The 22,184-nt window shown below is 46.0% G+C and overlaps 1 protein-coding gene across 7 annotated transcripts in view; it reads left to right on the forward strand.

Annotated features, from left to right (window-relative positions):
* Window positions 1–20,852, forward strand: part of CATSPERG (catsper channel auxiliary subunit gamma) — a 60,785-nt gene extending 39,933 nt beyond the window's left edge. For 4 of the 7 annotated variants that reach the window (XM_088672741.1, XM_088672742.1, XM_088672746.1 and 1 more), the window contains 15 exons: window positions 891–1,009; window positions 1,720–1,933; window positions 8,024–8,086; window positions 8,274–8,457; window positions 9,994–10,121; window positions 10,678–10,758; window positions 10,995–11,051; window positions 12,309–12,465; window positions 12,597–12,660; window positions 13,727–13,825; window positions 14,962–15,060; window positions 16,655–16,747; window positions 17,144–17,243; window positions 18,257–18,383; window positions 19,900–20,852. In XM_088672741.1, the coding sequence (XP_088528867.1) occupies window positions 891–1,009; window positions 1,720–1,933; window positions 8,024–8,086; window positions 8,274–8,457; window positions 9,994–10,121; window positions 10,678–10,758; window positions 10,995–11,051; window positions 12,309–12,465; window positions 12,597–12,660; window positions 13,727–13,825; window positions 14,962–15,060; window positions 16,655–16,747; window positions 17,144–17,243; window positions 18,257–18,383; window positions 19,900–20,024 (1,710 nt within the window). In that variant the 3' untranslated portion in view covers window positions 20,025–20,852. The remainder of the gene's footprint in view (window positions 1–890; window positions 1,010–1,719; window positions 1,934–8,023; window positions 8,087–8,273; window positions 8,458–9,993; window positions 10,122–10,677; window positions 10,759–10,994; window positions 11,052–12,308; window positions 12,466–12,596; window positions 12,661–13,726; window positions 13,826–14,961; window positions 15,061–16,654; window positions 16,748–17,143; window positions 17,244–18,256; window positions 18,384–19,899) is intronic. The other 3 variants (XM_060275539.2, XM_088672743.1, XM_088672744.1) reach the window with 3 other exon arrangements.
* The last annotated feature ends 1,332 nt before the right edge of the window (window positions 20,853–22,184 follow it).

A 22,184-nucleotide genomic window follows, 5' to 3' on the forward strand; every position in this document is an offset into this window, starting at 1 on the left:
TGGATGTCACTGCTGTTTATTATTGAATAAATAATAATAGCTGGCTGAGGCCGAAGCAAGGCCTTGGTGAGATTTAATTAGATATAATTGCCCCAGCTCCAAATAAGTAGCAGAGACATCAGATTAACAGCCGTTGTAAGAGAGCAGTTCTACCCAACTCACCACTGTTGCTCACATCCTAATCTGAAACATTTGGAATTGAAAGTAACACTGGGATGTACAGTCTTGCTCTTGCTCCCATTGCTGTGTTGCTTAGATTCTCATCATATTTGCAAGACCAAGGAGCTGGCCAGCTGCTCAGGTTTGTGGCAAGGTTTTCTTAGCAGCGGCAGAGCTGCTAGGGCAGTTAGGGACCAAAGGTGCACAAACTACCCCAGAAGGAGCATCATGTGTCCCCACCCCGAGGGACTACCCCTCCCCTAACACTCCATACACGTACACAGGGCCGTCTTAAGCATGCCCTGCGCCTTGGCGTGCCGGATCCCTCCAGCGCCCCCCCTGCCCCGTTTCCCAGCTGCACTGCGCCACCCAGCCTGCCGTAGGGCCGGCCCTGGGCCAGGGGGAGCTGCCTGCCCCCTGTTGCGACACCCCTGCGCGCGACAGAGGCGGCCCCAGGCCCGCGCGCCTCTGGAGAGCGGCCTGAAGCTGCTGAACAGCGAAGGCGCATCTGGGGCAGCCTCAGCCGCGCCTCTCAGCGGGCGCAGCGGCGCCCCTGGTGGCCCGGCGCCACCAGGAGCAGGCCTAGAGCCGGCCCTGCACGTACATCCAATTACATTATAGACTTACATCCCATTATGTAACAAAACACTAGAGGAGAGGAGAGAAATTTAGAACGTGTTTTGTGTACCGGATTCCTCTAAATCTGTTAATCCGGGCTTCTTTTCTTTCAGCTGGTTTATTTGGCGGATACTCCAAACACTGGAAGATTAGTCAGAAGGACATTCCCTCTGAGTCATGTCCTTACCTATGACCTGTTGATAACAACCCCTAACAAAGAGATGAGACACGAGTGAGTGGAACACACAAAGTGTGGTGTCATCACTTTTGAACTTGGGATAGATAGGAGGTTTAGATCTAAATCTACAGATTTAATCCTTAATTCATCTCCCACAGTATTATGCCCTGAATTTTTTGGACAGAGGGCAGAAGCTATAGGGCTTGGGGGTTGTGTTTAGAATCTGCTTCTTTGTATGGGAATTTGCAGTCAATAACTTTGCTTGTTTTGGTAAATAAGGGTATGAAGGGGTAAAGACACAAGAGAAGGCAGTGTGTGACATCACTTCCTTTGAGTTCTCTGGTGTGGTAAAGGCAAAAGGGTTTAATCCTTTCTACTTCCCCCTGCTTCAGAACTCATCCCACCATGCTTCTGAGACACAGACACCTGTCTGGTCTCCGCTTCATTTTGAACTAAAATGTGCATTTTGTAATCTAGAAGTAGAATTTGCCTGCCTTGTTTTCATCACTGTTAAACTGCTAGAATCAGGTGCAAGACCTTATGTAGTTAAGCACTATTTAATGCTTAATCTGCAGCCTGTTGCATGATTCTTTTGATTAAGAGGGATAGGGAGAAAATCCAGCCTAAATAAATTGCAACAAGGCTACACTGCCTAGTCTCAGAGTTTCCACTTTAATGCTGCAAGGGGTGGTGTTTTAAGCTCTCCTAACGTTTGAATGTTCTACTCACACACCTATAAAAATCATCCAACTCTTTGTTCTTAGCGGATTGGACTACATCAGATTCGCCCACCATTGCCCGTTTGCTGTTGTGCGCCATGTGAACCTACCTCAACCACAGGAATTCACCCGGATGGAGCATTATTTTGCTATGCCTCCTGAGATTATGGAAAAATCTGGCTTTCATGATGAGAAGTCGCTGATTGTGTACCAGGGACTCGTCTTTCAGCTGCTCCAGTTGCACTCATCTTACCACAGGGTGAGGATCCCTTTTGTTTATTTGTGTGGTTTTTTTTTTTGAGTGGCTGAAAAGTCGCTGGCCTCAGAGCCACCACAAGACACATAAGAGCATAAAGGGGTTAAACCAGGCACCCCCAAACTTTGGCCCTCGAGATGTTTTGGACTACAATTCCCATCATCCCTGACCACTGGTCCTGTTAGCTAGGGATCATGGGAGTTGTAGGACAAAACATCTGGAGGGCTACAGTTTGGGGGTGCCTGGGTTAAACCATAGGCTAAGCCTGGAGAAGAAATGGGTGAGCAAGCCTTTGGTATATTTCAGTCCCCTTCATGGATCAATGCCTTGTCGTGGCGAAGGGGCTTGAATAACTCAGAGAAGCTATGAGCTATGCCATGCAGGGCCACCCAAGATGGACAGGTCATAGTGGAGAGTTTTGACTAAACGTGATCCACCTGGAGAAGGAACTGGCAAGCCACTCCAGTATCCCTGCCAAGAAAACTCCATGGACAAAGACAACAGGCATATAAAAGTTATGACGCTGGAAGATGAGCCCCTCAGGTCGGAAGGCGTCCAACATGCTACTGAGGAAGAGCGGAGGACAAGTACAAGTAGATTCAGAGCTGATGAAGCGGCTGGGCCAAAGCCGAAAGGACGCTCAGTTGCGGATATGCCTGGAAGCGAAAGGAAAGTCTGATGCTGTAAAGAAAAATATTGCATAGGAACCTGGAATGTAAGAACCATGAGTGGAGGTAAGCTGGATGTGGTCAAAAATGAGATGACAAGAATAAATATCGACATCCTGGGCATCAGTGAACTAAAATGGAAGGGAATGGGCGAATTCAGTTTGGGTGACTATCATATCTACTACTGTGGGCAAGAATCCCGTAGTAGAAATGGAGTGGCCCTCATAGTCAACAAAAGAGTGGCAAAAGCTGTAATGGGATGCAATCTCAAAAATGACAGAATGATCTTGATACGAATCCAAGGCAGACCTTTTAACATCACAGTAATCCAAGTTTATGCACCAACTACCGGTGTTGAAGAAAGTGAAATTGACCAATTCTATGAAGACCTACAACACCTTCTAGAAATGACACCAAAGAAGGATGTTCTTCTCATTACAGGGGATTGGAATGCTAAAGTAGGGAATCAAGAGATAAAAGGAACAACTGGCAAGTTTGGCCTTGGAGTTCAAAATGAAGCAGGGCAAAGGCTAATAGAGTTCTGTCAAGAGAACAAGCTGGTCATCACAAACACTCTCTTCCAACAACACAAGAGACGACTCTACACATGGATATCACCAAATGGGCAGCATCGAAATCAGATTGATTATATTCTCTGCAGCCAAAGATGGAGAAGCTCTATACAGTCAGCAAAAAGAAGACCTGGAGCTGACTGTAACTCAGATCATCAGCTTCTTATAGCAAAATTCCAGCTTAAACTGAAGAAAGTAGGAAAAACCACTGGGCCAGTAAGTTACAATCTAAATCAAATCCCTTATGAATACACAGTGGAAGTGAGGAACAGGTTCAAGGATTTAGATTTGGTGGACAGAGTGCCTGAAGAACTATGGATGGAGGCTCGTAACATTATACAGGAGGCAGCAACGAAAACCATCCCAAGGAAAAGGAAATGCAAGAAAGTAAAATGGCTGTCCAATGAGGCCTTACAAATAGCGGAGGAGAGGAGGCAAGCAAAATGCGAGGGAGATAGTGAAAGATGCAGGAAACTGAATGCAGATTTTCAAAAAATAGCAAGGAGAGACAAGAGGGCCTTCTTAAACGGGCAATGCAAAGAAATAGAGGAAAACAATGAATGGAGAAAACCAGAGATCTGTTCAAGAAAATTGGAGATATGAAAGGAACATTTTGTACAAAGATTACCATAATAAAGGACAAAAGTGGTAAGGACCTAACAGAAGCAGAAGACATCAAAAAGAGGTGGCAAGAATACACAGAGGAATTATACCAGAAAGATATGGAGGTCTCGTACACCCCAGGTAGTGTGGTTGCTGACCTTGAGCCAGACATCTTGGAGAGTGAAGTCAAATGGGCCTTAGAAAGCATTGCTAATAACAAGGCCAGTGGAAGTGATGATATCCCAGCTGAACTATTTAAAATTTTAAAAGATGATGCTGTTAAGGTGCTACACCCAATATGCCAGCAAGTTTGGAAAACTCAGCAATGGCCAGAGGATTGGAGAAGATCAGTCTACATCCCAATTCCAAAGAAGGGCAGTGCCAAAGAATGCTCCAACTACCGCACAATTGCGCTCATTTCACACGCTAGCAAGGTCATGCTTAAAATTCTACAAGGCAGGCTTAGGCAGTATGTGGACCGAGAACTCCCAGAAGTGCAAGCTGGATTTCGAAGGGGCAGAGGAACCAGAGACCAAATAGCAAACATGCGCTGGATTATGGAGAAAGCTAGAGAGTTCCAGAAAAACGTCTACTTCTGCTTCATTGACTATGCAAAAGCCTTTGACTGTGTCGACCACAGCAAACTATGGCAAGTTCTTAAAGAAATGGGAGTGCCTGATCACCTCATCTGTCTCCTGAGAAATCTCTATGTGGGACAAGAAGCTACAGTTAGAACTGGATATGGAACAACTGAGTGGTTCAAAATTGGGAAAGGAGTACGACAAGGTTGTATATTGTCTCCCTGCTTATTTAACTTATATGCAGAATTCATCATGCGAAAGGCTGGACTAGATGAATCCCAAGCCGGAATTAAGATTGCCGGAAGAAATATCAACAACCTCAGATATGCAGATGACACAACCTTGATGGCAGAAAGCGAGGAGGAATTAAAGAACCTTTTAATGAGGGTGAAAGAGGAGAGCGCAAAATATGGTCTGAAGCTCAACATCAAAAAAACCAAGATCATGGCCACTGGTCCCATCACCTCCTGGCAAATAGAAGGGGAAGAAATGGAGGCAGTGAGAGATTTTACTTTCTTGGGCTCCTTGATCACTGCAGATGGTGACAGCAGTCACGAAATTAAAAGACGCCTGCTTCTTGGGAGAAAAGCAATGACAAACCTAGACAGCATCTTAAAAAGCAGAGACATCACCTTGCCGACAAAGGTCCGCATAGTTCAAGCTATGGTTTTCCCAGTAGTGATGTATGGAAGTGAGAGCTGGACCATAAAGAAGGCTGATCGCCGAAGAATTGATGCTTTTGAATTATGGTGCTGGAGGAGACTGTTGAGAGTCCCATGGACTGCAAGAAGATCAAACCTATCCATTCTGAAGGAAATCAGCCCTGAGTGCTCCCTGGAAGGACAGATCGTGAAGCTGAGGCTCCAATACTTTGGCCACCTAATGAGAAGAGAAGAATCCTTGGAAAAGACCCTGATGTTGGGAAAGATTGAGGGCACTAGGAGAAGGGGACGTCAGAGGACAAGATGGTTGGACAGTGTTCTCGAAGCTACGAACATGAGTTTGACCAAACTGCGGGAGGCAGTGGAAGACAGGAGTGCCTGGCGTGCTATGGTCCATGGGGTCACGAAGAGTCGGACACGACTAAATGACTAAACAACAACAACAACAAGTCTCCATGTGGACTTCAGTATGTAAGGAGCTCTGAGCTAGTCATTCCAGCCTCATGACTTTAACCAGCATCATTTGTTTCATAATAGTAATTAATAAAAACTGTAGTAGTACCGGTAGTAGTAGTAGTAGTAGTAATAATAATAATTTATTTATACCCCGCCCATCTGACTGGGTTTCCCCAACCTGCATACTCTAGCATTATCCCCCTTTATCAATAGTTTAGAAACTTTTACCTTCTGTAACTGCACAGTGTTTTAAATGCCTGTGCATATTTTCTGACCGCTGTATGGAAAAGCACATGAATCTGACCTTTGAATTTTGTAAGTAAACCATTTTATGACTTGCCAAACATGTGGTCTGGCTCTGTGCCAGGGAAGTGGGATAGCTTGTAAAGTGGGACAGCTTGGGGACACAACAGCAGGTACGGCTGGCATGCGTACCTAGTATATGAGAAAGTAAAAGTACATCAAAACTTCCTGAATCATATTGTTGGGAAATCCTTGTATAAGGTCTGGGAAAAATATAAAATCTTATAGAGCCTAAGATGCTCAGGTGGATATCACCAATGGAAGCCCTACTGGTTAAAAGGAAAAACACAGAAGGGAACTGGTTGATGTACCAAACATTACTGAAAGAAGAAGAGAACCAGCTAAAGCTGAATTTTTTTGAAGAAGTAAGAGAATATGTTGTTGACTGGTTCCAATATTATCAATTACTTAAGAGATTTAAAGTGGGCAAAGGAAAAGGCTTTGCTCAAGTTCAGGATTTGAGTTGGACTTAATTAGGACAACAACTAAAGCCCTCTCGAAAGTATACCGACTCCTCTTTGACTGGGAAGTCAAGGAGGAGGACGTCAAACCAACCAAGATTTGGACCATAATATAGAGATGTCTCAGTGGGAAAGTCTTTGGAGGTAAACTGGAAGTTGTTATACTATAAGGGAAAACCTCCAAAAGGTTTTTTACCGATGGCACTTGACACCTTGTAAACTTGCAAAGATTTATAAAAATCTCTCTAATAACTGTTGGAGATGTGGAGAACCTGGCAGGAATACATTACACATGTGGTGGACATGCAGGGAGATTAAACCATTTTGGAATGATATATATTTGAAATTAAAAAGAATTTTGAAAGTGAATATTGCCCCCCCCCAAAAAAACCCTGAATCATTCTTATTACGTATTACTGGTTTGGATATCCCCCCCAAAACAAGGAAAATCTTTCTGTATGCCACCACAGCTGCGAAGGTTATAATAGCTACACAGTGGAAAAGCAGATATATACCCACCAGATATGATTGGATACAAAAGCTAACAGAATATGCAGAGTTAGACTACTTATCAGAAAGAATCAAAGATAAATCCCAACAGAATTTGTCTCAAATTGGAACTGTTTTAAGGAATACTTGGAGACCAATTGCTACAATTTAAAAATGGTGACGGCTTTTGAGTAGTTTCTTTAGATAACAATTTTAAAAGGAAAATTGATATATAAGAAAATATTATAAATAAAAAGACAATGGACAAATATAGGCAATAGGTTTTTTAGTAAAAAATGGAAGAGACGGGAAGTCACTTATTTATGAAGAATATTATGATTTCAAAATTACATCCTCCCCGATGTTTGCCAATCTATGATAAAAACAATTATGGACTTACTTTGAAAACAAGAATATGTATAATTGCAAGATGTAAAGTTATGATGTAAAGATATACTTGTGAGTAATAAAGGAAAACTAATAATAATAATACGGGACCCAGGTGGCGCTGTGGTTAAACCACTGAGCCTAGGGCTTGCTGATCAGAAGGTCGGCGGTTCGAATCCCTGTGACGGGGTGAGCTCCCGTTGCTCGGTCCCAGCTCCTGCCAACCTAGCAGTTCGAAAGCACGTCAAAGTGCAAGTAGATAAATAGGAACCGCTACAGCGGGAAGGTAAACGGTGTTTCCATGTGCTGCTCTGGTTTGCCAGAAGCGGCTTTGTCATGCTGGCCACATGACCGGAAGCTGTACGCCGGCTCCCTCGGCCAATAATGCGAGATGAGCGCGCAACCCCAGAGTCGGTCACGACTGGACCTAATGGTCAGGGGTCCCTTTACCTTTACCTTTAATAATAATAATAATAAAAAGTGGGACAGCTTGGGAAGAGCTTCTTGAAGGGGACATTTTGGGACTCGAAAGGGCACATTTCTATGCGGCATGTTTTTGTGATGTTAAATCTCTGCTGGGCTTCTCTTACCAAACTTGGGTCTTGGCTTCCAGGATTCCAACATGTCAGCTTACTGTCTCTCATGCCACCCTCTCTTTTTCTCCAACCCCTGCCTCTTTTCTAGGCCTGGGACTGATTGCAGGAGCTGCCACCATCTGCCACTGCATCCACCCAGATCAGTTGCCATGACCTCTGCTTGGGTGGACCACAGCAGGGAGGTTTCTATGCTGTCCAACACTAAATAAAATTGTATATTATTTCTGCATTTCTAAACAGGTTTTGCTGCTAATTTAGTGATAGTTTCTGTGTCTGTCTTCAAACTCACCCTTACCAATTCTTTTTTCTCCCTAGGCTTATGCTGACCCAGTCCATGACCCCACATGGAGATGGTGGAAGAACAAGAAAGAGGATGCGGTAAGAACAAAAATCTTGAAAAGCATTCTTTAGAAACAACTGCCCTCACCACTCCAAGATTAACATTAACATGGTCTTAAACTTTCTTTTATAAGTAAAAAAAACCTCGCAAAATAAAATGGTTTTGATAGGAAGAGACAAAGAGTGGGGGTGGGGAATGGAAGATGATCAGTTTATTGCTTCCCAGGAATACTACACCTATGTGGCAAGCAACTGGAACACCTCAGCAGGCATCTATGTCGACATGGCCAACTACATCAAGATGTACGATCTGATGTCTGATAACATACTGCCTTCCAAGCTCTACCTGGACAAGAAAACAGAATACAGCTTCTCTGTGTACCTGAGCATGAGAACGACGAAACAGAGCAGTAAGGGGTGTTGAGCCCAGGAACTGCTGTGATGGAGGAAGGGAGGGGTGGATCTGTCATATAAAACACAGCAGTTATAGGGCACCTCCCACACCCAGCTGAGAATGTAATGTTGATATCTACTATGAACTTCCTGTTTCTTGGTCATGTGGTGATATCTAAGGCCACACTCAATGAAGCCATGATTTCAACACCCCACCCCCCCAATAAGGTGTATATATATATATACAGGGAGAGTCCTTTAAAAGAGGCCCCATGGATACAGAGTACACATGTTCCACGGGGCCTCTTTTAAAAGACTCACCTTGTATATATGGATGTGGTAATACGAGTTGGCCTAGGCTATGCTTCCTCCTAATTTTGCCTTGTGGTCCTCCCGGCTTTCGTTCTGACTTCTAAAGTGGTTCTACAGTAGCACAGACATGGAACAACTGAGGGGCTGACAGAAGGGATGTCATGGATTGGCCACACACAAAGGAATGGTGGGAGGAACCAGCTGGGAAACCCCCAAGGGAAGAAGGCTCAGAGCCCAGGGAGTGGTTGTGGAGCAAGGATGAGTGGTCAGAGGGAGCAGAGTGGGAGAAGGAAGCTGAAGAGGCAACAGGGTTTAGTGAGCGGGAAGAGGCGGTGGCAGAGAGCAGTCCAGACATGGAGGCAGAAGCAGATGCTGGAGAGGAGGGAGGGGCAAGAAGCAGAAATGGGTCAGGCTGGTGAAGAAGCCAGTGTATCTCCCCCTCTTGCGGTGACCAGCTCTCCTCCCATGACTCCCAGAACCTGAAGAGGGAGGAGCAGAGACAAACAAGGCAGAGAAGTCTCTGATTGCTTGGGAAGGACCCGGGGTAGGAGGCAGTGTAGGCCACTGTGGGAAGGCAGGGACCTTCAGTCCTTGTAACTGCCTCATTGGGGCAAGATCTAACGGGAAGAGTTGCTGTGCTCCCTAGGCCTGGTCTCTGGAGCTCTTTGTTTCTTTGAATCAAGAGTTAACCATGTGACACCATGTGAGTTTTGACTGACCTGCTCCTGGCACCCCACCCCTGTTGGGAGAGGTCGCCAAGAAAACCGTGATCACAGGTTTTCTTCTCAACAGTGTTATTTGTTTATAAGATTTATGTTCCATCCCTCTTCCCGGGATCTTACGGTGGGCCACAACAATTCAAAAAACAATAAGAACAAAACGGAATACAGTTTACTAGAATGGAATGAATACAGTCATCCTCTGCCTAGTAAATATATCAGAAAGAATAGCCATGTGACTCAGTAGACAGACAAATAGCCCTCAGACTCAAAGCAATCTGCTCAAAAAGCCTGGTGGAAAATGAGTCTTCTGCTGGTGCCGAAAGATAACCAACTTTGGCATCAGTCAGAGCTCAAAGGAATAGCTGGGGTGCTACTGCCAAGAAGTAGGAGGGGTCACATCTCACATGGTTGCTGCATGCCCAATGAGAAGAATATTCATGGCAAGCACCAACATTCTGTTCCACATGTACATGCCCTATTCTTTTACATTGGCTGATAGTTTTTTCATTTTGCTTGCAGTGGGGGAGTCAGCAGATGAAAATTCTCTCCAAAACATATGGCTCACTCTCATCTTATCCCATCCCGAATATATTCATGCAAACCTACAGAGGCAAGAGCTCATCAGCAGAGGTTCAGTACTGTATGAGGTAAGGGCCTCTCATATCCTAGATGATGAAATGAGGCAAAATCCTCCTTGAAAAGTCAGAAATGCAGGCCTGCTCCGATCAGCAGGCCTGATCCTATCAGCATTTTGAAATGTGAGAAACCTGAACCCCATTCTTATTTTGAGACATATTTGAAACTATGTTTCTGCAAAATTTCTGGCATCTCTGAGCATATACAGAGTGCCTTTCTGCAAGTGCCACCCCAGTCTCTTAGCTTTGTGTGATTCCAGGGGTTCCAGGCGCTTACCCAAGGTTCAGTTTCCTCGGAATGTGATGTCTTTATGTCATATATAGCTTATTTACACACATATACATCCTGAGTCTATAATGGAAGAGCTTATAGTATGATTTATAGCCTCTCTTCCAGGATGGAATACAAAGATATATGTTAAATAGACTTCCGGTTCAGCGCAGCCATCGATCTGAGTGGCTCATAGGGGGAAATGCCATTAGAGAGCTGGTTTCCTATTAAAACTTATTCCATTTTAAACTCCTATTTCTTTTGCACCACTGCATCTCTTCGTCCTCACAACAACAGATAGAACTTCATGACAAAGGCGTTTACCCATATCAGGAGCTGAGTGGGAAGAACCTTCTGAAGAGTTCTCTTGGCTTACAGGTAAGAATACAGTCTTTGCTGAAGTTCCATGGTCTTGTCTTCTATCACAAAATTGTTGCTCTTGGGCTAGGATAGGCCACCTGGTGGCGCTTCAGTGTACCAAAGGTGGCACATGAAATCAGTCTCCTGCCACACTGCTTCTTGCTTCTGATCTGTTGAGTTGTACTCCTCTGCTACAAGTGGCTAGAATTTGCCTTTCCCCTGACATTTGCTTGGCTTGTATTTACTTTCCCCAGGTTGCGCACGCTGCAATGAACTGCTATGAGTACACATCCACCGGACCACGGATAAGGGTAAGGGTGGCTTGGATTGCTTGAAGGGAAGATAATTTCTCTCAATTCTCTCCTCCTGATAGCAGATCCGGAGGAGGCAGTTGGCACCTGATACTCATCCCTCCCCACTATGGTACTTGACCCCAGCTTCCTGTACCAATGCTGAAAATTATTGAAAGCTTGTCTGGGAGAAGCTGAGTAATTCTGGAAAGGCAGCTTGTTTGGCATGAATAGTCTTCCTCTGCAGCCTACAGCTGGGGGAATTGTTTAGAGGTGTGGCGGCCACCTTGACTGGCCTTGCTTTTGTGCCTTTGTTGAGTGGCAAATTAAGCAAGCCATGTTTTTCTTCTTCATACTGTGGCATAGTGTGAGGGGGGCTGTGGTCTCAGGTGCAGAATTCTGAGGGGGCACAACCTGGCGCCCTTATGACAAGGCCACATGGCTGCTATCTTTTGGAGCCACGGGGAGGTGAGCCGCACCCGAATGGTGGTGCCTCTTTCTCCTCATGGCCGGCTAAGGGGTGCTCACCCCTGGGCAGAAATGGAGTCTGGACTTTTCTGGCCTACTCCACTCCTTCCCCAGTGCCTCCCTTGGTTGAGGCATGTGCCCTGCAGCAGGAGCATAGGAGAGCTTCCCGCTCACCTGGGACCCACTGGCCCCCACCCTTGTGCTGTGCAGCCAAGGACAGGTAAAAGGATGCACTTGGCACCTCAGCCTTGTCTCCACTGCCCTCCTCCTTGGCCTGCTGTAGCTGCGGCTCTGGTGCTGCTGAGACATCACCAAGCCAGCCAAGGATCATCAGCCGCCGCTCCTACCAGGAGCTTACCAAGCTGAGAGGGTAAGCACTGGGACAAGCAGGCAACCTTTGTGAGGAGCGGCCACCGCAGGGGCGCAACAAAGTCTGTCTGTTGCTTCCTGTGCGACACCTGCCAGGAGGTGCAATCCTTGCCTTGCCTTGCCTTGGAAAAAAATAAAAATAAAATTCCTGCAGGCCAGACTTCGGTTCCAAGGCAGAGGAGCAGAACTAGTACAAAAACGTGGTGAGTCCTATCAGGTGTATTCTAGGGAACCCTTCATGAAGGTCAAGGTGAAGGGACCATAGGCATTGACTGAGGGGTCCTCCAAGGAGATGCCTATCCAAATTATCCTCTGCAATATGCAGGGATTCCACAGCAGACACCGAGGTGAAAAGGGGTCCTTTTAAGAGAGGGAGTTTGCAATCCAGTGTTCTAAAGAAAAAAAGGCCACTTCTCTTTTCCACTTTACTTGCCCCCACAGGGCAGTTATGTGTCAACTGTCTACATTGGATGTCCCCCAGGCAAGAGGCTTGCTTTTGACATTACTTCCACTAGGAATGAGACTGCCTTCAAGAACAAACGCTACTTCGATTGTATCGTAAAAGACCCTGAGATGCCTTGCTTCTCCTTCAATGATGGTAAGGCTGGGGTGAAGTGGGGTGTCTGGGTGGGTCAGATCTGTGAGGCTTAGAGATGAAGTTAATTAAGGAATGATGGATGCCAGGCAGAAGACAGATGGTGATACCACACCTGCTTGATTCATTTGCAGTATTTTACCCTTCTTTTTTGATCCAAGATATGGTGACAGGAGACTCAGGACGTTTCAATGGAAGGTAAGGGCTGAGCTGTGCTTTTGATGGCATTTTGTCGCTTTGCTGAACTGAAAACAGTGGACCTCCACTGAGCATATTATTCAAAGGCTGGGGGGAGGGTAAGATGGAGGCACCTAGGTCAATGCCAGGGTGCCCAGGCCTTGGGGCCGGTATAACCCAAGAAGTTTGCGCTGGGAGCTGAAGGCCAATCAGAGGAAACCCTGTTGTTGCTAGGGATGGAGAGAGAAGACTGTTTCTGGTCCCTTCCATTTTTGTAGGGGTTCAAAAGCCCATTCCATCCCAAGTCCACATTAATTTGCAAATCTGCACCTAGATATGTTTTTAATACGTTTTCTCAAAATTTGATGCATTTTCTTTTTGAACTGAGAACTGCATCGTGAACCCTGGAGAGGTGTGGTATCTGAATGATGACTAACTTTTGATCTGCACCTTAGTTTGAGTGGTGTTGATTGAGTCAGTTTGTATCAAAACACACCAAGAACAAATTCCTCAAGAGTCCTAGTTGCTATGTGACACCCTTGAAGGCAAGAGAACTGTCTGGCAGGTATACATTTGTACTAACAGTAGACCCCAACTGATCTAGCATTACGGCTAAGGAAATGGCCGGGAAACGTGAAATCTCACCTCTGCCTTGAGCTCAGCTTGATGGCCAGAGGCAAGTCTTCACTTAATAGGACACACAGGAGATCCATGAATAGGATCTCCTAATTTTTTTTAAAGGAAAAGGTACCTGGGAGGATTGTGGTGGCCCACGTACCAACATGCCCAGAGGAAATGGGTTATCTCGACCCATTTTAATTTGGTTTCGGGCCTAGGAATGGCTCTAAAACTGCCCTGGTTGGCAACCTTTATCAGGCAAGATATAGAAGGAAATGCTCTTGTTGATTTTCCCCGACCTCTCAGTGACTGGTATCCTCTGGGAGTGGGTCCCCGGCTTCTGCCAATATCCTTGCTGTGATAAGAGAATTGGCAGTTTTGTCCCAGCTGTTTGTGAATGGATGTGGTTTTATTTTTAACTGTTAAAGCTTGTGCAAACTCACCTCCATCTTGCTTATTCTGCTGGCAGCTACATCTTCAGAGTAATTGGTGGGGGACCATTTTCGATAGACCAAATCAGATACTTCAGTGAGGAAGAGATCTTTAACTACAACACAGTGAATGGCAGGTGACCACATTTTGCAGACTCTCACAGTGCCTAGCATTGTGACTGTAGCTGTTTAGTATCTATTCTTATTCAAATGCTGTTTAGTATCTAGTCTTATTCAAATGCAACATTTTTAGTCAGTTTTAAAGACCCCCATTTGGGGCCAGTCTTTCCAAGCCTGCGTACCAGAGCATGTGAACATGCCCACATAAGAAAAGTGCTGGTTTGCCATATGAGAGCGAGAGTGAGAGAGCACAATTAAATAATCACAGGCTCCTGTGGTCCCCCAACTGCCTATGCACAGAGGAGGCTGCTCCTCCAGCTGGTTCACTCCTTCCAGATGATTAAGGAGAAGGAATACCTCAGCAGTGCTAAATGGCCCTAGTGCAGAAGCAGCCAATGGCTGCCTTCTCAGAATTGTGGACAGAGGAAACTGCCTCACACTGTGTCAGACCATTGGATTATTCAGTCCAGGGACTGGGGACTTTGCTGAATTCTGATGACATCTGGAGGGCCACAGGTTCCCCATGCTCTAGCCCACTATTGCCAGTGCACTCTGACTGGCAGTGTCTAAGGAAGGGGGAATCTTTCCTGGTCCTTCTTCCTGTAACCATTTAACTGGAGATATCATTGCTCAGACCTGGACCCTTTTGAATATGAGGCATGTGCTCTGCCTACTGATCTGCGGCCCCTTGGGTTGTGACTTACAAAAAGCTGTTTGTCTGGTCTGTGATGAGAATTGCCTCCAGTCTGGGGGATAGAGCAGAGAAATAGCTGTGAGTTGCAGTGTTTTTTTTAAAATGTTTAGGGGTACTCTCAAGAAAGCCACCATTTTATTGTTCAAATCGGGGGGAAATAAATACAATAAATGGACAAAAGTACAAAGATTCACAAAATGTTTCGGGGTTTGCATACCCCTGCATACTCCCCCCCCCCCCGAAAAAAGCACTGGTGAGCTGTAAGAGATTTGATTCCCCTCCTTTCTATTTTGAAGCTGATAATGAGCCATAGCTGATTAACATAGGAATGTAATAGCTGGCAAGGGTGGGTGGGTAACAACAGGCTATTAAGGATGTGAGTGGCCTGGTAACCACTTTAGACTTACTTGCAAAGCTTAACTGTCTTCATTCATGCTTGATTTCATATTCTCTTTCCAGTGAAACATCAAGTCTGATCTGGCTTAGGGCTGACCTAAAAGAAGTAAAAGTTAATTCCGAAGGTTTCCATATCCTCTCTCAAGCCGAGTCTGGGATTTTGTAAGGAAACATTTGCTGTGTCTTTGGGTGTGGCTGTCAGTTTCTGATCTCAAATCTTCCAAATTCTTCTTCCCAAATGAAATATGCAATTTGGTTGGCAATAAAACATAAGAAGAGCTGTGCTGAATCAGGCCAAAGTCCTGTCTAGTCCAGCTTCAGATTGTCATGGGGCCAACCAAGTGGACTTGGAAGCCTTCAAGCAGGGTTAGGGTTGTGGCAATTTCTCCACTTGTGCTTTCCAGCAACTGCCATTCAGAGACACATTTGTCTCCAACGGTGGACATATAACATAGCTGTTGTGGCTAGTAGCCACTGAATTTGCCCAATCCCCTTTTAAAACCATCAAAGTCAGTGGACATCACTACATTGGGTGGGAACAAGTTTAACCCTGTGCTGTGTGAAGAAGGCCTTTCTTTTGCCTGTCCTGAATCAGCTTCCTTGGATGTCCACAAGTTCTAGTGTTATGAGAGAGGGAGAAAAACTCCTCTCTGTCTACTTTCTCCAAGCCATGCCCAGTTTCATGTACCTCTTATTATGTTCCTGCCTCTTACTTGCCTTTTTCCCAATGTAAAAAGGCTTTAAAGTTGTCAACCTTCCTCACAGGGAAATTGTTCCAACCCCTAGATCATTTTGGTTATCCTTCTCTAAACCTGTTACAGCTCTTTTGTTGTTTAGTCGTTTAGTCGTGTCCGACTCTTCGTGACCCCATGGACCAGAGCACGCCGGGCACTCATGTCTTCCACTGCCTCCCGCAGTTTGGTCAAACTCAAGTTGGTAGCTTCGAGAACACTGCCCAACCATCTCGTCCTCTGTCGTCCCCTTCTCCTTGTGCCCTCAATCTTTCCCAACATCAGGGTCCTTTCCATGGAGTCTTCTCTTCTCACGAGGTGGTCAAAGTATTGGAGCTCTACCAGCTCTACCAGTATCCTTTTTGAGGACATAAGCTTTATTTCCCTTCTATTTCTCTCTCCTTTGGGTCATCTGCCATCTGTAAAAAAAGTACAGTAAAGGTAAAGGACCCCTGGACAGTTAAGTCCAGTCAAAGGCGACTATGAGGTTGTGGTGCTCATCTCCGCTTTCAGGCCGAGGGAGCTGGTGTTTGTCCACAGACAGCTTTCCGGGTCGTGTCCAGCATGACTAAACCACTTTATTGGTTCCTACCTAGGGACATGAATTGAAACAGCCTACCATGTAAGACGTTGGGACGCGGGTGGCACTGTGGGTTAAACCACAGAGCCTAGGGCTTGCTGATCAGAAGGTCGGCAGTTCGAATCCCCGTGACGGGGTGAGCTCCTGTTGCTCGGTCCCAGCTCCTGCCAACCTAGCAGTTCGAAAGCACGTCAAAGTGCAAGTAGATAAATAAGTACCACCACAGCGGGAAGTTAAACGGCATTTCCGTGTGCTGCTCTGGTTCGCCAGAAGCAGCTTTGTCATGCTGGCCACATGACCTGGAAGCTGTACGCCGGCTCCCTCGGCCAGTAACGCGAGATGAGCGCCGCAACCCCAGTGTCGGTCACGACTGGACCTAATGGTCAGGGGTCCCTTTACCTTTACCATGTAAGACATCAGAGGCAAAATCCCTTTCCTCCCACAGGTGGGTTTGCCAGAAGAATTCTCCATGCTATGATATTGTCCCTAACGGTCTGAGTGCTCCTGATTATTTCTTTGTGGTGGAAGTATCAAACAGGTAGGTGCGAGTTTTTAAAATGAGTTTGGTTCATTTAAAAAAGAATTAAATTGATTTACAATTGAACTGAATTACAGTATACTGATAGGCTGCCTTTCAGCCATAATAACTCCAGAGCCCAAGTTAAAACAATTCATAATCAAAAGGTGGTGGTCAACTTGAGTTTTACACAGACTAGACTCATTGAAATGAATGGCCTTACTTAGTCATGGAGATGGGAGTAAATACCGCTCTGCAAGCATGGAGAAGAAACATGGTTTGGAAGGTACTGGACCAGGAGATGAAAGATGTGAGAAACCAGGAAGAGCCTATGTAAAGCACTGGGAGAGTAAAGCACTGAAGCTGGCCTGCTCAGACCCGTAGTCAACTGACATCCTCCCTCTTTTGCTTCCATAGGGGTGTAGACGAAACCACCTACTGTGATTATGCCTTGGAGTTCATTCTCCATGTCCATGGCTTGCGCCTCAGCCCCACCCGGGCCATCTTTCTCTTGAAGGTAACAGCCGCCATGCCTTGAGCATCCTCATTCTTTCTGTATGGAATGAAAAGGCCTTTGCTTGACGACCAAAAGGACATCAGGGTCAACACCATGCAAGTCTCCCTGTAGAGGGCATATATGGAGTGCTACACTTGAAGCCCACCCCCCTGGCCCGGCCATCTAGTCATGATGGACCCTCTATACTTCAGGGGGGCTCTGGTGATGGCCAGCTTCATGTGGAATAAAGTGGCCCTATGGATACCTAAGTTCAAAGTCCTTCAGGCTATAAAGACGGGAACCAGTTGTGCTTGTACCATAGCACCGCAGAAGACTGAATTGAGATTTAAAGCAATGCTGTGTCCTACCTCCACTAATGAAGGCAGTATGCCTCTGAAAACCAGTTGCTGGGAATCACAAATGGGGCAAATTCTGTTGTCCTGCCTGGGGGCTTCCCACTGGCATCTGTTTGGCCAGAGTATAGAATTGTTCTTCTCACCATGGCCAACCAAATATCCATGGGAAGCCCGCAAGCAAGCATAGGAGTTGCCTCCCCACTTGTGATTCAAAACAAATGGTATTTGGAGGCTGGTTGCCTCCAACAGTGGAGGTAGAACATATCCGCCGTGGCCAGTGCCCACTGACAGCCTTATCCTGCATAAATTTCCCTACCCTTTTTAAAAGTTGGTGGCCATCAGTATGTCTTGTGGAAGTGAATTTTGCCGTGGGAACAAATTCCATAGTTCTTGCCATGCTTCGTGCCATTTTGGAAAAGGGAAGCAGAATGGCAGGGAGTGAGAATAGCTGGCCTAACCCAAACAGAAACAATCATTCTATGAGGGAGAACACACTGCAACACTCCCATTGGTTTTTATCTTTTGCTAGCCTGAATAACCTTCATCCACAGAAGGGAATGAACATTCTTGCTCCCTCCTAGCAATTTTTGAGGTTTCTGTTCACAATTGTATTGTGAGCAATATTGCTAACAATTAGGAATTAACAACCAACTTCTCTCTCTCCCCCCCTGCTCCAAGGTTACAGTAGCCATCATCTTTGGCTTGCTTCTTCTATACATTGTGGTTTACATTGCGGGCCCCTTGGCCAAGACCTTATTCAACAAAACATTCCGGAGATTGGAGGAAGCTTTTGCTATGCGAATGGGTGAGTTGGCAGCAGGCAGGGGCACTAAGGAGGACAAAACCTCATTGAGACTTCTGATAGGGAAGCATCTGGTAGGGAAAATGTGATCTCTTAGCAGGAAGGCCAATACTTTTTGGTTTGCCTTATGGAATTAGGTCTGCCAGTCCCATCAACATGGGAATATGTCATTTGTATCTTGAGGAGGCAGGGATATGGCTAATCCTAACTCACCAAGAGGGGAGAGGAGAGGAGGCTGAGGGAACACATCACAAGAAAGGGTGTTGGAAAAGGGGTGAGGTGCTGCCAGCTCTGCAGGCAAGGGGTGACATAGCTGGGCTTCTGAGGCTCAGAGCGTGTTTCCCCACAGGGTTGCTGCAGAAAGAATGTACAGCAGTATCTCGCTAGACGAATGCCTCGTGGCACGAAAAAATTGCAAGACGAAAACGTTTTGCGATTTTTTGGCAGACTTGCAAGATGAAGTTTTCTATGGCTGTGCCATAGAAAACTTCGCAAGACGAAGCAGGGCGCCGCGAGGAGGAGAAAGTCAGACCGAGCCTCCTCCGGGAAGCCCGTCCGCCTCGTGCTTCCGCCACTGCCATCGCCCGGCCTTGCGATTGGCGCCGCCGCACCGAAACGGCCGCCAAGCAGCAGCCGGATCCCCCCTCACTCTCACCTTCAGCCGCCTGCGCGCGAACGGGAAAGGCCAACCACACAGCCTGCCTGCCTGCCTGCGCGCGAACGGGCTGTCTGGTTGGGCACGAGAGTCTGGCTGCTGGGGAAGGAGGGAGGGAGCCTCTCCCTGGCCCTCCTCCTGCTTCCCCCTCCCCAGAGCCTTAAAACCTCCGGAGCGGCCGTGGCACTTGGGGGCAATGTGGCTGCTGTGGCTGCTCCTGGGCTTGGAGGGTGAGTCGGGGTTTGTGAGTGCTGGATTGCACCTTAAGCTGCTTTGCTATGGCGCCATTTCATTGAAAGGAGAGCTTTTTTTGCCCATAAGAACGCATTAATTAAATTTCAATGTGTTCCTATGGGAAACCGCACTTCGCAAGACGAAATTTTCACAAAACAAAATGACTCGTGGACCGAATTAATTTCATCTTGCGAGGTACCACTATAGTTGGTCAAGGGAGCCGTGGACTCAAAAAGGTTGACAACCTCTGCCCTAAACTCTTGGAAAGGGCATATTCAGTGTAGGAGAGGCTGGGGCAGTGCAAACAGGAATGAAGTAGAAAGAGTGAACAATCTCCTGTCAGTTGTGGATTTTTGAGGAGATCCTCATGGGAGCCATTGGTGACCCTTGGCCTATGGTCACCTAATGATTTAGCTCAACTATACTAAGGCAGGCAGGCACACTTTCACAGATGCCATACCAGGCCTGCCTCCCTCTTTTCTTGCTTTGCTAGTCCCAAAACTGGGACTAAGCATGCTCCATGGAACCAGTTTAACAGTCAACACATTCAGCCTCTCAGCTTCTTGTGAGTTACATCTTCATCTATTTCTGGAACCATTTGAATCTCTCTCTCTCTCTCTTTGCTGCCAGAATCCAGCCTCACCTTCTCATCTTCGTTCACCAGTCAAGGATCCTTGCAGCACTTGGCCTCTGAACTCAGCCGGAGCAGTACACCACAATCCAAAGGGCCTCCTCCCCAGTCAAAACCACGCTAATGTCAGCTACATCTTCCAGGCCCTTTCTGCCATTAGCCATGCACTGTCTGGGTGCACCATCCCTCTGTGATTCTCCTTTCTCTGATTGTCTTGCAAAGGGCTCCTCTTTGCTTGCAGTGTCCTGACACGGAGGAAACAACAGCCACCTTGGACATAACAACTGAATGACCTCTGAATCACAAAGCCTTAAAAAAAACAACACACACACACACAAAATACCACAGCATGCTGGGGCCAGGCACATAGCTTGTTTGTAGATGATCCCAGGAAGCGAATATAAGAGATATGGAAGGCCACAATATGGTCTGTGAGCAAGTTTTTCAGTTGGCCCATTTGCAAGATGCATGGGAAAGAGCGACTGGAAACCATTCCAGAAATCTGTGTCAGTAAAACCACTAAGACCAGTTGGTGGGCGATATCCAGAGACTACACAGTTTCAACTATATCACTCTAGGCAGCACCTTTTTGCTATTCCTCAAACCCCTGATGCCCTGATGCTTTCTCAGCTGCTGTGTATCATCAGCTGAGGCGGCAGGCCAACTTAACAAACAAAAAACAAAATAAAACCTTATTGATCCACCTTACACATGACAAGTGCCTGATCCTCTACATGAAACTCCAGGCTTGTTTTCAGCTTAACATCTGCCTGTGTAGAGGCAGTTTGTGAATGAATGGAAAGCCATTGCACGTTTTCCCAGTCATTACTTTAAAAAGGAGGCAGATAACCCTTTATACAAATTTTCTTATCTGTCCACTTAATGTTGTTGTTAGTTTTTGATGTTGTTCCAAGACGTTTCATAGTTCATTAAACATTTGGTTGCTGTGCAATTTGTTTGGTTGATAAGGAGTATCTTTTGTCCTCCAGTGAGTGAAGAACATAAAGTGGAAAGCCATCATCTTCTCATTGCACAGGTCTGACCTATGTGCATGTATTGACACACACACAGACATCCCAGCCAGGACAGGAGCAGGGATTCCCCCCCCTCTTGTGCACTCCCACAAGGACTGAGCAATCCATGAATTTAAAAGCATGCAAGTATTTTATAGGCAAATTCTTGGGGATCAGGAAAAAACTGCAAGAGGGTTAACTTGCAAGGTGGAAGGGGATAAAGAGGGGAGAATATCAGGCTCAGTTCGCATTTTCTTCCACCTTGTAATCTGGTATTAAAATGGAGAGAGGAAGGAATCATGCAGAAATTCTGAGAGCAGCTCTGTCCCTCACAAGGGGCTCTAAATTAATCTTTGCTGACCTCCACTGAAAGCTGCTCAGGACAGAGGTTGCCTGCATGCCATACATTTAAATCACACAACTTCCCTAAAATAATTCTGGGAACCATAGCTTTTAAAGGGTGCTGGGAATCTAGCTGTGGGAATGTTCAGGAATGTGGATGAGGAGATATTGTTTAATATGTCCTACCCCTGCTTGCGCTTGCAAGCACCAAACTTTAGCAGAGTAAAAACATTCCCCTTTTGCAAAATGCACAGCAGAAAAGCGTTTGCGTTTGCGCAGGCTTGATTTAAGCCTGTAAAATAAAGTGTATTTTCCTGGTATTTTCCCCTTATCCCTCTTAAAAGAAAAGACACGACACAATGCTCTTAAAAGTATAAAAGATGTTTACTTACAATCTTCCTCAGATACAGCACACTCAAGAGGTAAACTGGCTTAGGTAAAAAGTGATATATACATGTGAAGTTCACTTATAGGAAGTGAGACTCCATCTCATCTCTCTCTAGGCTGGAGGCCTTGAGAGAGAGTAACCTCACTAGATGTTGAGTCCTTGAAGTGAAGTGGTCCAAGAGTCCCTGAGTGAGAGTAAGAGAGTAAGAGAGGGAAATGGCATCTGGCTTCTGAATTTATCTACTGCCTTTCCCATCTAATTAGCATGTGGAGGAACAGGAAACTAGGCTTAGTCATGTGTTCCTCCTCAGTCCTCCAAGTGGACTATCTAGGGATTGTTGTGACTTGACTGCTTTGTGAGGGGTAAGCTGCAGTATGTGGACCGAGAACTCCTAAAAGTGCAAGCTGGATTTCAAAGGGGCAGAGGAACCAGAGACCAAATTGCAAACATGCGCTGGATTATGGAGAAAGCTAGAGAATTCCAGAAAAAACATCTACTTCTGCTTCATTGACTATGCAAAAGCATTTGACCGTGTCGACCA

The sequence above is a fragment of the Zootoca vivipara genome, chromosome 6 (genome assembly GCF_965207765.1).
Source record: "Zootoca vivipara chromosome 6, rZooViv2.hap1.1, whole genome shotgun sequence".
Lineage (NCBI taxonomy): Eukaryota > Metazoa > Chordata > Lepidosauria > Squamata > Lacertidae > Zootoca > Zootoca vivipara.